This window comes from Zootoca vivipara, chromosome 4 (genome assembly GCF_965207765.1).
Source record: "Zootoca vivipara chromosome 4, rZooViv2.hap1.1, whole genome shotgun sequence".
In the NCBI taxonomy this organism is placed as follows: domain Eukaryota; kingdom Metazoa; phylum Chordata; class Lepidosauria; order Squamata; family Lacertidae; genus Zootoca; species Zootoca vivipara.
In genome coordinates, this window is record NC_142587.1 from 97794797 (window position 1) to 97812114 (window position 17318).

Below are 17318 nucleotides of genomic sequence, written 5' to 3' on the forward strand. Positions count from 1 at the left end.
CAAATGCAAGGTCTCCCGCCTCCCTCAATCTCTTGCTGAGCTCAGCCTTCCTCAATAGGAGCAGAGCTATAAGGATGGCTGAGCAATGTTCTCCGGCTTGCTAGGAAAACATCTGGGATTCTGGAGAGACATTTCGCAGAACGTTTCACTGCCACAAGCTCTGAGCCAGTGGAGGGAGCTGGCAAACAGCCAGAAATTTTGCAGAAGGGAAACAAAGTCTAGCCCTCAAGGCAAAACAAAATGTACGCAGGGTGGGTTTGGCCTGTTCGTCATAGAATCATAGAGTTGGAAGAGACCCCAAAGGCCATCCAGTCCAACCCCCTGCCAAGCAGGAAACACCATCAAAGCATTCTTGAGATATGCCTGTCAAGCCTCTGCTTAAAGACCTCCAAAGAAGGAGACTGCACCACACTCCTTGGCAGCAAATTCCACTGTCGAACAGCTCTTACTGTCAGGAAGTTCTTCCTAATGTTTAGGTGGAATCTTCTTTCTTGTAGTTTGAATCCATTGCTCCGTGTCCGCTTCTCTGGAGCAGCAGAAAACAACCTTTCTCCCTCCTCTATATGACATTCTTTTATATATTTGAACATGGCTATCATATCACCCCTTAACCTTCTCTTCTCCAGGCTAAACATACCCAGCTCCCCAAGCCGTTCCTCATAAGGCATCATTTCCAGGCCTTTGACCATTTTGGTTGTCCTCCTCTGAACACATTCCAGCTTGTCAGTATCCTTCTTGAACGGTGGTGCCCAGAACTGGACACAGTACTCCAGGTGAGGTCTGACCAGAGCAGAATACATTGGTACTATTACTTCCCTCGATCTAGATGCTATACTCCTATTGATGCAGCCCAGAATTGCATTGGCTTTTTTAGCTGCTGCATCACACTGTTGACTCATGTCAAGTTTGTGGTCTACCAGGACTCCTAGATCCTTTTCACATGTACTGCTCTCAAGCCAGGTGTCTCCCATCCTGTATTTGTGCCTTTCATTTTTTTGCCCAAGTGTAGTACTTTACATTTCTCCTTGTTAAAATTCATCTTGTTTGCTTTGGCCCAGTTGTCTAATCTGTTAAGGTCATTCTGAAGTGTGATTCTGTCCTCTGGGGTATTAGCCACCCCTCCCAATTTGGTGTCATCTGCAAACTTGCTCAGGATGCCCTCAAGCCCATCATCCAAGTCATTGATAAAGATGTTGAATAAGACTGGGCCCAAGACAGAACCCTGTGGCACCCCACTAGTCACTACTCTCCAGGATGAAGAGGAGCCATTGATGAGCACCCTTTGGGTTCGGTCAGTCAGCCAGTTACAAATCCACTGAATGGTAGCATTGTCTAGCCCGCATTTTACCAGCTTCTTTACAAGAATATCATGGGGCACCTTGTCAAAGGCCTTGCTGAAATCAATATAGGCTATATCCACAGCATTCCCTTCATCTACCAGGCTTTTAATTCTGTCAAAAAATGAGATCAGATTAGTCTGACATGACTTATTTTTCAGAAACCCATGCTGACTTATTTTTCAGAAACTCAAACAGCAACACCAGGATTCCTAGGAGGGGGGTGGCTTCTGAAGAGAGGTGCAAACTTATATGTGCTTGGGTTGCAGGCCAACCCTTCCACCCTCCGCATTAGATAGGGAGAGAAAAGGACCGGCGCTGGGTTCTTTCAGTGCCCAGACATGTGCAGAGCCGGCACAGGGAAGTCGCTTCTGCGCATGTCCAGACATGCGTAGAAACGACTTCCGGTGCCACACCGCTGGGTGAGTCTGTGATCCCTTATTTTTCAATGCTGAACTTGGCAGCTATGGGGAAGTGTAGTCCAGGAGCTGCTGGGGACCCAGGTTGGGGAAACCCTGCTTTAAGGCAACTTTTATGTTTGGCCTGCAAAGATGGGACCTGCCCACGTTTATATTTTCTTGTATTTTGTTTTCCTCATGGCCTGTGTGTGTGTGTTTTTTTTTTTTAAAAAAAGAGGGCAAATTGAAAGAGAAATTGTATGGCAAGTTGCAGAAGAATAAAAGGTTGCGTTTGAAAAAACCCCCCACAAAAACTGGGGGGTGGACTCCTAAAGATTTTATTGGGGGGGGGGGCAAAGACCCCTAGGCCTTTAAGAGGTGGTGCCTATTCCCTACCCCGTGTCTCAGGATGGTTACAACATAAAAAAAACCATAAAAACACAAAACACCACACTTTAAAAGGGCATTAGATGTCAAACAGCAAAAGGCCTGGTTAAAAAGGTGCTGATTTGCCTGGCTCCTAAAGGTGTATAATGGTTTTTCCAACTTTTGTATGGATTCTTTTATGGGAAGTGAGTTTGGAGCTATCAGCGAAGCTCTTTCAACAGGGGCAACACAACAGGGGGCGGGGGGGGGTGTCGCCCGAGCTCCACTCTGCAGGGGGCAGTGCGCCCTGGCCCTTCCGCACCTATCGACGGCGGCCAACGTGGCCGCCATCATGGAGAGGCCGCCCCGATGCTGCTGGCTGCCATCCGCCACTCGAGGCTTGGGAGTAACGGGGGCAGGGGCATCCCGTGATGCAGCATCACACATCAGCGTCGCGTGTCTACGCAGACGTCATGCGACGCTGCATCGCGGGGTGGTCCCTCCCCGCAACTCCCAAGTCTCACTCGGCGAGGTGGAGGCTAGTAAGAAGACTCGATTACCGCCGCGGCAGCTGGAAGCTAGTTGCCGCTGCGGCGAGCGAGTCTTTTTTCTGGGCGCTGCTGCTCCGAGCGAGGCTTGGGAATCGGGGGGGGGGTTATCCCACAACGCAGCGTCATACGCATGCGTGCAACATCACGACACCCCGCCCTCCGGTTTTGCCACCCCAGGTTCCGCTCTAGTGCGCATGCTCTAGTGACAGCTGGGGTAGGAACACCACTGTCTTCCGACATTCCACGCACTGATAGTGTTTGTCCCCTGTATGAATTCTTAGATGGGAAGTGAAATTGTGGCTGTGACTGAAGCTATTTCTACATTCCACACACAGTTTCTCCCCTGTATGAAGTGAGAGGAGCGCCGACTGAAGCTCTTTCCACATTCAAAGCACTGATAGGGTTTCTCCCCTGTATGAATTCTTTGATGGAAAGTGAGATTGTGGCTGTGGCTATTGAATTTTATAACAAATAAAAATACAAATATCTTTTTTTAAAACAATAAGTTTTATTAATTTCTTTCTTTAAAAACATAGACGTACAACATGCATATATTTCATATTCTTCTTCTCTTTCATAACATTTTACAAAAAGAAAATAGAAAAGGAAAGAATAAAAGAAAAAGAAAAAAGAAAAAGAGAGAGAAAAAGAAGGGGAGGAAAGATACTAATATAGAAAACAAACAAACAATCTGTATACAAAAAAAAAAGACAAAAAGAAAACCATTACATCTCTATATGTACAATCCACACCTTCTTTGTGAAAACTTCCAATTATTCTCTCTGTAATCTACATATCAACCTTATTTTATCACACAATTCTGAATTTACATCTACATCCCCCCCCCCTTAAGAAAGTCAGGTTCAACTTTAGTCTGCCATTAGGATTCTGGGTATACCACTACTATTTAAATACTCATCAAACATCCTCCATTCCTTCTGTGTTTTTTTGTTTCGTTTGTCCTCTTATTCTTCCAGTGGTTTTTGCTAACTGTAAATATTCTATCATTAAAGTTTGCCAATCCATTATGCTGGGTGCATTTTTGTTTTCCCAATTTCTGGCGACCAGGACTCTTGCCGCTACAATTCCATACAATAACAATATTCTTTTTGTGGTTTTAATATCCTCTGGTATTATATTTAATAAAAACATTTCCGGTCTTTTTCTAAATGTGCATTTTAACATTTTTTAAAGATCTTCATAGATGTTATTCCAGTACCTACATATTTCCGGACAATTCCACCACATATGTATTAGAGACCCTTTTTCCGCATTGCACCTCCAGCACATAGATTTATTTTTATACTTCTTGGCTAACTTTTCTGGTGTTTGGTACCACCTGTGCATCATTTTAAAGATGTTTTCTATTAAGTTATAACAGGCGGTAAACTTTAAATCCACCCTCCACAGTCTTTCCCATTGCTCCATCAGGACATTGTAGCCAAGGTCTTGGGCCCACTTCACCATTCCAACAGCAGGTCATAAATATGTGAAATACGTGAAATGTACTTCCCATCATTCTGTATTAGTTCTTTTTCAAATTTTGATTTTTCCTTTGAAATGCCCATTTTTTTATCCTGATTAAACCTATGATTGATTTGAAAGTATTGTAGCCAGTCCGAAAGGTATTATTTTCTCTCTTCATATTTTTTCAATATTAGCTCATTTTGTTTCTTTTCCAATAAGTCCTGATAGGTGGCGATCTTTATCTCCATATTTAGTGTCTTAACTGTTATAACGTTTGTTGATGATGTCCACGAAGGGATCCTGGGTTCCAAAATTCCTTTGTATTTTACCCAGATCAGGTATAATGATTTTCTTACTAAGTGGTTCAGGAAACCTTTGTGGACCTTAACCTTATCGTAAAGTACTGGGTAGGTAAGAGTGCCAGCCAAATCGATTTTCCACTCCTTCCAGGTCTAATATTTCTGGATTTTTCAAAGTTACCCATTCCTTTAACCAGACTATGCCCGCTCCCCCTTTCCTGTCTGTTAGCAGCTGGTACTTTATTCTTGGTCTCTTACCATTCCATATAAACTTTGTTATATCTTTTTTTCCACTCCTGTGTGCGTTTATTTTTTTATTTTTAAGACGGCAAATTGTATGGCAAGTTGCGGAAGAATAAAAGGTTGCGTTTGGAAAAACACACACAAAAAGGTGTGTGTGTGGCCTTCTCAAATATTTTATGGGTGGGGGGCAAAGACACCTAGTTGGTGCCTATTCCCTACACCTACATGTCTCAGGATGGTTACAACATCAAAGCACAAAACACCACATTTTAAAAGGGCATTAGATGTCAATCAGCCAAAGGCCTTGTTAAAAAGGTGCCAATTTGCCTGGCTCCTAAAGCTGTATAATGTAGGGTTATCAGATGTCCCTGGTTCCCAGGGACAGTTCCCAGTTTTACCAATCTGTCCATGGCCAAAGATGCCAGCGGCAAGAGGCGCTGTGGCCACTGCTGTTGCCAGTGTGGACAGCCAGGTTAGACCATAGCTGCCAAGTTATCCCTTTTTTAAAGGGATTTTCCCTTATGCTGAATAGGCTTCCTCGCGAGAAAACGGAAAACTTGGCAGCTATGGGTTAGACAGCTGTTAGACAAGCGGGAACATTCCCTCTCCCGCTCCCACCCTCCTCCTCCTCCGCCTGCTCCATTTGCTGCTGATGCTGCTTCCACTTCTTTATTGGTGCTTTGGCGGGAACCTTGCCCCGAGGGCTGAGGGGAGACGTGGAGGGCGCCGGCATATGGTTTATGATGTTCCTTCCCAAACGTCCAAATTTGAGAGGGGTGCAGATGCAAGGAAAGAAACGCTGATGGCAGTCATAAAGGCTGGGCGCTTTTATTGCCCGACCAATGGAGACACCATCCTCCCACCTCCTCGCTTGTAAATAAAAATAATAATACTCTGCCAAATGGCTCCACCCTCTCCCCACACAGTATCCCTATTGCATTTTTCTCTACTTAAAGCGTCAGACAGAAAATAGGGGAGGTTCATATTATAATAGCTTTCGTTATCTATCCGTTTGTATTCCTCATGTGCCTTTTTCTGGGACGACCTGACTCTCTGTCCCCTCTCTACCCCCCCCTTTGTTCCTTCCTTCCTTTTCGGTGACGCTTCCAGGAATCCCAGAAAAGAAAAGGGGGGCCCTGAACCCACGCACCCACCAAAATAGAGGAGGTTCATATTAAAATAGCTTTGGTTATCTATCCGTTTGTATTCCTCATGTGCCTTTTTCTGGGACGACCTCTCTCTACGCCCCCATTTTGTTCCTTCCTTCCTTTTCGGTTACTCTTCCAGGAATCCCAGAAAAGAAAAGGGGGGGCCTGAACCCAGGCACCTACCGACCCACACCTCCCTCAGTTCCAACTATCCCATCCTAATTTTGCTTCCCCTTCTCTCTTTCCCCCTCCCCACCCTTCACCCATAACCAAGGAACCTGGCTCTGGTTGCCATGTAAACTACATATGTTTACAAAAGATTGCTCCCTACTAATAATCCAGATGCTACTGTCTTTTAACCCCTTGGCTGCTGCAAAAGAGTGTCCCTGGATTCATTGAAAAAAATCTGGTAATCTGGTTTTTCTGACCTTTGTATGGATTCCACATTCCACACACTGTTTATTCGGGGGAAGACCCTTATGCCTTCAAGAGCTGCCACCTATTCCCTACACCTAGAGGTCTCAGGAAGGTTACAAAATAATAACACAACACAAAAACACAAAATACCACATTTTAAAAGAGCATTAGATGTCAATCATCCAAAGGTCTGGTTAAAAAGGTGCTGATTTGCCTGGCTCCTAAAGCTGTACAATGGTTTTTCCAACATTAGTATGGATTCTTTTATGGGAAGTGAGATGGGAGCTCTGACTGAAGCTCTTTCCACATTCCACACACTGATAGGGTTTCTCCCCTGTATGAATTATTTGATGGGTAGTGAGACTCCGTCTGTAAGTAAAGCTCTTTCCACATTCCACACACTGATACGGTTTCTCCCCTGCATGAAGTCTTTGATGGGAAGTGAGAGACAAGCTCTGACTGAAGCTCTTTCCACATTCCATGCACTGATAGGGTTTCTCCCCTGTATGAATTCTTTGATGGTTATTGAGAGAGGAGCTCTGACTGAAGCTCTTTCCACATTCGAAGCACTGATAGGGTTTCTCCCCTGTATGAATTCTCTGATGGGAAGTGAGATTGGAGCTCTGAATGAAGCTCTTTCCACATTCCACACACTGATAGGGTTTCTCCCCTGTATGAACTCTTTGATGGAAAGTGAGAGAGTAGTTATTACTGAAGCTCTTTCCACATTCCACACACTGATGGGGTTTCTCCCCTGTATGAATTCTTTGATGGAAAGTGAGAGAGGAGTGCTTACTGAAGCTCTTTCCACATTCCACACACAGATATGGTTTCTCCCCTGTATGACTTCTTTGATGGGAAGTTAGAGTGTTGCTCCGACTGAAGCTCTTTCCACATTCCACACACTGATAGGGTTTCTCCCCTGTATGAATTATTTGATGCTTAGTGAGAGAGGAGTTCAGACTGAAGCTTTTTCCACATTCCACACACTGATAGGGTTTCTCCCCTGTATGAATTCTTTGATGGGAAGTGAGATGGGAGCCATAACTGAAGCTCTTTCCACATTCCACACACTGATATGGTTTCTCCCCTGTATGAATTCTTTGATGGGAAGTGAGATGGGAGCCATAACTGAAGCTCTTTCCACATTCCACACACTGATATGGTTTCTCCCCTGTATGAATTCTTTGATGGGAAGTGAGAGAGGAGTTCTTACTGAAGCTCTTTCCACATTCCACACACTGATATGGTTTCTCCCCTGTATGAATTCTTAAATGGTTAGTGAGATGGGAGCTCTGACTGAAGCTCTTTCCACATTCCACACACTGATAGGGTTTCTCCCCTGTATGAACTCTTTGATGGAAAGTGAGAGAGTAGTTATTACTGAAGCTCTTTCCACATTCCACACACTGATAGGGTTTCTCCCCTGTATGAATTCTTTGATGGTTATTGAGAGAGGAGCTCTGACTGAAGCTCTTTCCACATTCCACACACTGATAGGGTTTCTCCCCTGTATGAACTCTTTGATGGAAAGTGAGAGAGTAGTTATTACTGAAGCTCTTTCCACATTCCACACACTGATAGGGTTTCTCCCCTGTATGAATTCTTTGATGGTTATTGAGAGAGGAGCTCTGACTGAAGCTCTTTCCACATTCCACACACTGATAGGGTTTCTCCCCTGTATGAATTCTTTGGTGGTTAGTGAGAGAGGAGTTCTTACTGAAGCTCTTTCCACATTCCACACACTGATATGGTTTCTCCCCTGTATGAATTCTCTGATGGGAAGTAAGACTGTTGCTGTGACTAAAGCTCTTTCCACATTCCACACACTGATATGGTTTCTCCCCTGTATGGATTCTTTGATGGGAAGTGAGACTGTGGCTGTGACTAAAGCTCTTCCCACATTCGACACACTGATAGGGTTTCTCCCCTGTATGAATTCTTTGATGGTTATTGAGAGAGGAGCTCTGACTGAAGCTCTTTCCACATTCCACACACTGATAGGGTTTCTCCCCTGTATGAATTCTTTGGTGGTTAGTGAGAGAGGAGTTCTTACTGAAGCTCTTTCCACATTCCACACACTGATATGGTTTCTCCCCTGTATGAATTCTCTGATGGGAAGTAAGACTGTTGCTGTGACTAAAGCTCTTTCCACATTCCACACACTGATATGGTTTCTCCCCTGTATGGATTCTTTGATGGGAAGTGAGACTGTGGCTGTGACTAAAGCTCTTCCCACATTCGACACACTGATAGGGTTTCTCCCCTGTATGGATTCTTTGATGGGAAGTGAGACTGTGGCTGTGACTAAAGCCCTTTCCACATTCCACACACTGATATTGTTTCTCCTCTGTATGAATTATTTGATGGTTAGTGAGTTGGGAGCTCTGACTGAAGCTCTTTCCACATTCCACACACTGATATGGTTTCTCCCCTGTATGAATTCTTTGGTGGTTAGTGAGATGGGAGCTCTGACTGAAGCTCTTTCCACATTCCACACACTGATAGGGTTTCTCCCCTGTATGAATTCTTTGATGGGAAGTGAGACTGTGGCTGTGAGTAAAGCTCTTTCCACATTCCACACACTGATATGGTTTCTCCCCTGTATGAATTATTTGATGGGAAGTGAGAGAGTAGTTATTACTGAAGCTCTTTCCACATTCCACACACTGATATGGTTTCTCCCCTGTATGAATTCTTTGGTGGTTAGTGAGATGGGAGCTCTGACTGAAGCTCTTTCCACATTCCACACACTGATATGGTTTCTCCCCTGTATGAATTCTTTGGTGGTTAGTGAGATGGGAGCTCTGACTGAAGCTCTTTCCACATTCCATACACTGATAGGGTTTCTCCCCTGCATGAATTCTTTGATGGGAAGTGAGATTGTTGCTGTGACTGAAGCTCTTTCCACATTCCACACACTGATATGGTTTCTCCCCTGTATGAATTCTTTGGTGGTTAGTGAGATGGGAGCTCTGACTGAAACTCTTTCCACATTCCACACACTGATACGGTTTCTCCCCTGTATGAATTCTCTGATGGGAAGTGAGATTGGAGCTCTGACTGAAGCTCTTTCCACATTCCATGCACTGATAGAGTTTCTTTCTGATGAGATTTTGTTGATGGGAAGTGGAATGGGAGCGCTGACTGCAGCTTTCTGCACACTCCAATTTTTTACCTGGCTTCTCCTCTCTGAGGATTTTGTCATGGTCACCTTTGTTCTCGATTTCCAATTCATCACAATCTGCAACGGAAACATAAAAGGGATTAGAGCCTCAGGAACAAATGGAGAAGAACTGAAGGCAGTTGGGGAGGTGTTCATTAGCTGTGTTGTTTATCATTAACCAACATTTTTATTATTAGATTCTGATGAGTTGTTGAATGTTACTTTGTTTGATATATAGTATTGTTCAAAATTTCTGGAAGAGTTTTGGGGGAAAGTGTTTTTCAGAGGGTTGATCGCTCACAACACTTCTTTTGGAGTAATATCATAAAATTATATGTCAATGGAAAGATAATTTAATCAAGAATGCAATCCAACGGACTTCCGGCATGGCAAAATGGCGAGCGGCACGCGACCATGGAGCTCCTAGGAGCCACTGATGTGCCCAAGCCGCTTGAACAACTTCGGAGCCGTTAAAACCGCTGCCAACGCTGCACAGGAGCCGGGAGAGCCCGGTGGATCAGCTGGGGAGCCATTGGGGCCCCCTGCTCCCCCCTCCCGCCGATCGCAGGAGCCGGGTGTCCGACCATCAACACCCGGCGGGAACTGCCGCCGCCGCCAACACACGAGTGCTGGGAGAGCCCGGCAGATCGATCGGGGAGCCGTCGGGGCCCTCTGCCCCCGCTCCCCCGATCATCGTGAGTAGAAGCCGGGTGTCCGGCCATCAACACCCGGCGGGAACTGCTGCTGCCACCACCGCACGAGCACCGGGAGAGCCTGGCAGATCTATTGGGGAGCAGTCGGGGCTCTCTGTCCCTGCTCCCCTTCCCGCCGATCGTGGCGAACCGCAATCGGGAGCGCCTGGCCTCCGGGACTCTGAGTCCTGAGGAGGTAAGCCCGGACCTCGTGGCCGCCGCCATTGTCACCGCTGCTGCCGCCGCCACCGCCAACAGAAAAGGAGCGAGGAGAAGGGACCTGATCCGAGCCCTTGCAGCCCTTGCCGCTGCAACATAGCGCCGGGATCGCCCGGCCTTCCAGGACCCTGGGGCCGGTAGAGCCCACGAACCTGCCCCCTCTGTCCATTAATGAGACTGGGGTAGATCAGCGTCTAAAGGAAGGCCTGTCGGAAAAGGCTTTGATTGCAGACTGAGGCCGTCATTCCAAGTCTAGGCCCAGCCTGAACCTGCTCCTCTATTTGTCTATTTTTGAATAAAAAAAATTATTTTTTATTTTTGAATATTTTCAGCAGATTTTTTTATATTTTTCTTTTCTTTCCCTTTTCCCCTCCCCCCCTTTAAATTTTTCTTCAGTGGAAACGAAGATAAATAGAAAGGGGAAAGAAAGGGAAAACACACACACACAAAAATAACACCAAAAAACTTTACCTAATATTTTTAGTGTTCTTGCCATTTATCACCTCCATCTCCCACCTTTTGACACAAGACCCCCCTTTCTTTCCGTACATTTTGGACTTTTGAGGGACCGCAGCACAAAGCAAAGACGGGGACCCCCCCAGGCTCTCGGCCCCTTTTGCTTAATTTCTATCATTTTCAAGCTGGCGTCCTCTCCCTCCAACCTCTTTTGCCTTGGCTTGGCTCTGTTTTTTTCCTCCTTGATGCATAGAGGTGCCCTTTGGAACCCCTCATAGACTTTTGCAGCCCCCCCCAAATATCCTCTCCTTGTTTTTGATCTCTATCTCACTGGTTGCTTCCCACCCCCACCTTTGTCTTCTATCCCTTTTCTCTTTTTCTCACTTTCCTTTTCAGTTCCCTCTTTCTCCCTTCTGGATCAAACCTCCTCCTCATCTACTTTGTCTATTGACCTGTCTCCAAAGAGGAAGCCTTTCCTCCTCCCTATTACCCCCCCTTGAAAACGGTTGTCTTTGTTTTGTCTTTGTCTTGCCTCCTTCATTCCAATATGTAACCCTTCTCTTTAAATCCCTTCCAAAATACTCAATTCCCCTTTATTCAATTTCCCCTTATCTTCCCCTCCTACCCCACTTCTCATTCCCCCACCTCTTCTTTTGTTTTACACCCTCTTTGTTCGCTGGAGTGCTCGCTTGTCCGTCTCTAAATCGAACCTCCCCTCTTTCGCTTGTTTGTTTGTCTACTTTCACCTGTTTGTCTGTCTGTCCATTGGTTTATCCGCCTCTCCGAGTACCTGACCACCACTTTGACAGCACTGCTGAGGCGAATACGACAGTCTCTGAGAAGTTCTTATAACATTGCCAAGGGATGACACAAATGATTGCTTAATCCAAACGCTCTGCAGAAGCCACCAATCAACAACGCCTGACTAGTCCAATAACCCAACACCCAGAAATCATAACCGCCATAATCCCTAACCCCAACACGTCCCACTCCGAGAGAATGCCAAACAAACCTCAAACCAAAAACGCCAAGGAGATGAAGGTGTCACCAACTAAAAAGATGGTAAATAACATTGAGACCGCAACACCTCCTCAAAATGACGAAATATTACAACACCTAAGAGAAATGGAAGAGAGGATGACAAGTAAACTGGAAGCTGCAGTGGAAAATGCAATGACCCCCATACAACTACTAATCAGCAATCTTACCTCCAGAGTGGAAGCTCTAGAAAAGAAGAATCAACTGCAAGAAACAACAATAGAGCAATACCAGGATGAAACCGCACGTATGAATAAGAAATTGTACGAACTGGAAAGAGAAAACAAAGAACTGAGAATTAAACAAGCAGACATCGAAGACCGAAACAGACGCTGCAACATCCGCTTCCGCAACTTTCCAGAAAAAGCAGAAGAGAAAAGCCCAGCAGACCTAATTGTAAGATGGTTGAAAGATACAATCCCAAATCTGACACTCAAGGTATCCGATCTGGAGAGGGCACACAGAGCTCTAAAAGTTATGCCAAAACCTGATGCTCACCCAAGAGACATCATAGTGTGCTTTTCATGCTACGAAAAAAAGGAAGAGATATGGAACGGCCTCAGAAACTCAACCAACCTCCAATACAAAGACAACTCCATATTGGTCCTACAAGACTTATCCCAAGACACCCTAAATCGGAGAAGAAACCTACGCCCATACACTCAGCTTCTTAAGCAAAAAGGGATTCGATACCGTTGGGGCTTTCCCTTCCATCTCATTGTGGCAACCGATACAACACAGTACATGGCTACCAACGAAACGGAAGCCCAACAACTACTGAGGAACCTTGGGCTTGACCTTCCACTGGATCGGCAACAGAAAGAGCTACCAAGCGACAGCCGAGATCAAGAAAATGGAACAGCAGTAAATGAATGGATGGAAATAAAGAGGGGAAAGAGACAACAGAAGCAACACGTCAAGACTCGCCGGTACAACCATCTACCATCGCTCACAAAATCATTCTACCAAATATACTCCACAGGACGCCAGACCATGATCAACCGAACCAAAACATCACTGAGGAACAACCCTACAACAACAACAATCACAGCTGAATGAAGCAACCGGAAATCATCTCGAACTGCAGGACTGGTGATTCCCCTCCCCTCCCCCCCTCCCCATAGGCCTTAAACATAGCTAACAGCATCAATATCCCCCCAACACCTCACCTCCATAGATCCTACCCCCATCCCCAACCCCACCCCGACACCAGTCCAAACAACCTTAATCACATTCCCCATCAATCACAACTCATATCTCCAGTATCCCTTCCATACCAAACAAGAGAAAAACAACTCCCCCAGCATCCATAACACAACTCACTATCAGGCTAAAACATAATACATATTCAATAACATGGTGGCCTCAGAGCGTGCCAACACATATACACACTCTAATACATCAGTAATGTTGCTATTAACATTGGCAACGTTGCTCACGAACCTAACATCACAAAACTATTCTACACCGTCTCGCTGATCATCCCCTATCGCAAACAACGAGGGGGAAGGCCTGTCTCTGAGCACAGCCCTTCACATCAGCCGAGACCCAGGACCAACCGGCTAATCACCAAAAGGTCCAAAATACCCCAAATGAACACCTATATAACTACATATAGGAGACCCTCTATAACACGGGTGTCAAAGACAAGGCCCGCGGGCCAAATCCGGCCCGCCAGACCTCGTCATGTGGCCCGTGTAGCTGCCGCTTGCCTGCCCGCTGCTTGCCTGCCCGTTCGCCCGCCGCTTGCCACTCGCAGCTTTCCCTCCTCTTGCTGCTTGCTGCAGAGGCGTTTCCCTGCAATGCCTTCAATGTCCTACAGGGGGCGCAGGGCCCCGCAGGCGGGGAGGCGGTGGAACCTGAGAGCGTGTGCGCCCAGCTCCTTCCCCTTCCTCGCCCTGTCACACTTCCTCCGTTCCTCCGAGTCCGAGGCGACGAGCAGCAGCTGCAGCAGCGACGGCGCTGGCCGGTCGAGCGCCAGGGCCGTCTTCAGCTTATCTGGCGCCGTGGTGCACAGATTCCTCAAGCGCCCACACCCTCACCCCCACATTTCCCTCTGGGCGGGCAGCGGCTGGAGGGCGGCTCCTCTGGCTGGATGGAGGCTCCGGGCACCATGCATCGCGGCATGGTGGAGGCGGGCAAGCGCTGAGGGGCGGCTCCTCCAGCAGGGAGGAGATGCCGTGGAGGAGCAGGGGGCGTGTGAGAACCATGCACCCCTTTTTGAACTCCTGAACAACAAGAAGATATGATTCTGGGGTTTCAAAAGCAACTTTAAAAACCCAAACCAGAAACTTGTTTGTTACAGCAAATGGGGAGGAGCAGCAGTGAGACTGGGCGGGGAGGAGAGGCAGAGAGAGTATGTTAAGTTTCAAGAGAGCAAGAGTGAGATTGATGGTGGGGGAGATGTTTAAGAGAGGAGAGAATAAACTTTTTTTAAAAAATCTGCACTGGTCGAGGGAGGATCTCCAGGATCTTTCCAGCAGTTCTCCCGAAGTAATCACCATGTAAACACAGCTGCTGCAAACCCCAGGAGTTACGAGAGAGAGAGAGAGAGAGCGCTTTTACGCATGTATCTCTGCACCCTGCCAAGGTTCCCCCCCCGCACCCCGCTTTTCTTTTGAAAGGCGTTCCGAATGAGTGGAAAGTAATCACTGTGTCAGTTAAAGTGAGTGTTGCAGGGAAAGCGGATCCTAGGCGCTGTGTGTGTGTGTGTGTGTGTGTGTGTGTGTGTGTGAGAGAGAGAGAGAGAGAGAGAGAGAATCCTGGGCTGTAAACGCCTCCTCCAAACACAGCTGCTGCAAACCCCAGGAGTTACGAGAGAGAGAGTGCCCGAGAGAGCTTTTACGCACGCATCTCTGCACCCCGCCGATCTCTCGCTTTGGGTGGAAGGTGTATGTATTTAAGACCCAGACAAGCTGGACAAAGGGACCCTGCTTGGGCCGCTTTCCCGCAGGGCCCTAATGCGCCCCGGCTTCCTCGCCCCGGTGGAAGAAGGCGGCTCGCGCTCCACACTCTGCTCCACTTTTGTGCGCTTCATGGAAGCAAATTGGAGAGAGACCCATCGCTATCCTCGTCCTCCTTTCTCTACAACCCAGCCCACCAGTAGCAGATAACAGGAAGTCCAGGTAACTGGACTTCCATTAGACTGCAGCTTTGTGGGGAATTACATGACTCAATGCTCCTCCACTTTTAAAATAATACACCAAGACAGAAATTTAAAAGTCAAGAAGATGGTGTCTAGTGTGTGTTTGTTTTTAATCTTTGATTATCTCTTCCCCATTCCCATGGAGGAATAGTCAAGCAACAGAGGTCTCTATGACATTTGGGGCGAACACAACCCGGGAGACACCACCCACACATTTCAATCCGGACGCCACGGTACAACGTCCAGACTGGACAGCATCCTGCTCACGCATGGTCTGATCCCCTTAGTAGAATCAACAAACATAGGCAGCATCAAAATCACAGACCATGCCCCAGTAGAAGTCACTGTTAAAATAGGTGAAGAAACACAAACCACCCCATCATGGTCTTTCAGTCCCATCCTAACCACAAACACCCAAATTAGAGCAAATATCACAAAAACTCTCCAAAACTATTTTAAAGAGAATGATGTAGACAATATAAATACTCCCCTCTTATGGGACGCAATGAAAGCGGTGACCAGAGGAGCTTGCATAAAAGAGAAAGCACTCCTTAAAAAACAAACCTCTTCAAAAAATAACAAAATAGAACAAGATATCATTGCCCTCTCATCACGTTACAAACAAACAGGATCCAAAAAACTACTTAAACTTCTAGAACAAAAAAGAAGAGAATTAGACTCCTTAGAAATCAACAAAACAATGATCAATATTTTATATTCTAAACAGCGCTTCTATGAATACGGAGGGGAAAACTCCAGACTATTAGCAAATAGATGCAGGAAAAAAGCACTTAAAACAAGAATACACTGCATCACCAAAAAAGACGGCAACATAACATTTCCCCCGAAAGAAATAACTTCTGAATTTGCAGAATTCTACTCCAACCTGTACACCTCCCACAACCCAACTGAGGAGGGAATTAGAAAATTCCTAACAGGACTGACCATGCCCACTTTAACCGATGAAGAACAGGAATTCATGGACAGCCCTATCACCCCCGAGGAAATAGACACGGTCCTTAAAAACTTGAAATCACACAAAGCCCCGGGCCCAGACGGCTTCACAGCTGAATTCTATAAAAAAATTAAAGAACCCCTGATGCCCTACATGATACGCCTATTTAATGATATCATGAAAGGGGGGCTTATTCCCAAAACATGGAATCACTCCAAAATAGTTTCCATCCCAAAGCCATTGAAGGACAACCTCAAAGTAGAATCTTACCGCCCAAACACATTAATAAATCAGGATTACAAGATATTCACATCAATCTTGGCCAATCGCTTAAAAATCTTCCTAGGCAATTTAATAGTCCCAGACCAAACCAGTTTCGTCCCTGGTCGCAATATTACAGACCCCATCAGGAAACTACTAAACTTAATCGACCACAGCAAGGCAACTAAACTTCCACTGACAATTATGTCCCTAGATATCCTCAAAGCTTTTGATTGCTTAGAGTGGAAATACTTATTAGCAGTACTAACTAACATGAAATTTGGCCCCAACTTCTTACAAATCCTCAAACAAATATATTCCCAAGCCTCAGCAAAATGCAGAATTAATAATATGGACTCAAACACCATAGCAATCCAAAGAGGCACAAAACAAGGATGTCCGCTGTCTCCATTCTTATTTATCCTGGCTTTGGAGCCCCAAGCAATCCGAATCCGAGCAGCCACAGACATCAAGGGAGTGGAAATAAAAGGCAGAAATTATAAATTAGGGCTGTTTGCAGATGACCTAATGGTCACAACATCAGACCCCTTAAATACAGCAACCTTCCTAATCAGAGAACTCAACACATTTGCAATGGTGTCGGGCTTACAAGTAAACTTTGGTAAGAGTTTGGTAAGAGTTGGTCAGAAGCCATGTGCTTCAACACCCCTCCCCACATCCAAAAAGAACTTACTAATATCACCAAAATAAAACTTTGCCACACCAAATTCAGATACCAAGGAGTACAAATAACCCAGAACCTCAATAAATTATACCTCCACAATTACAAACCCCTGTGGCGACAAATAAACAAAGACCTAAAGAGATGGGACAGTATGAGTTTCACTCTTTCAGACAAAATAAAAAAAATTCCTTCAGTAGCACCTTAAAGACCAACTAAGTTTATATTTTGGTATGAGCTTTCGTGTGCATGCACACTTCACAAAAGCTCATACCAAAATATAAACTTAGTTGGTCTTTAAGGTGCTACTGAAGGAATTTTTTTATTTTGCTTCGACTCAGACCAACACGGCTACCTACCTGTCTTTCAGACAAGATAGCCATGGTCAAAATGGTCACCCTCCCAAAACTAACCTACCTATTCCAAACCCTCCCAATTTGGATCCCCCCAACCAAACTTCGTAAATGGCAGGGAAAAT

The 17318-nt window shown here is 45.8% G+C and overlaps 2 protein-coding genes across 12 annotated transcripts in view; both read right to left on the reverse strand.

Moving 5' to 3' along the window:
• LOC132592032 (uncharacterized) overlaps positions 1 to 17318 on the reverse strand; it is a 124205-nt gene that overhangs the window by 99506 nt on the left and 7381 nt on the right. The gene's annotated exons all lie outside the window — the stretch shown is intronic.
• LOC132592023 (uncharacterized) overlaps positions 3141 to 17318 on the reverse strand; it is an 88213-nt gene continuing 74035 nt past the window's right edge. For 10 of the 11 annotated variants that reach the window (XM_060273944.2, XM_060273950.2, XM_060273948.2 and 7 more), the window contains one exon: positions 3141 to 9470. In XM_060273944.2, the coding sequence (XP_060129927.2) occupies positions 6448 to 9470 (3023 nt within the window). In that variant the 3' untranslated portion in view covers positions 3141 to 6447. The remainder of the gene's footprint in view (positions 9471 to 17318) is intronic. The other variant, XM_088668850.1, reaches the window with a different exon arrangement.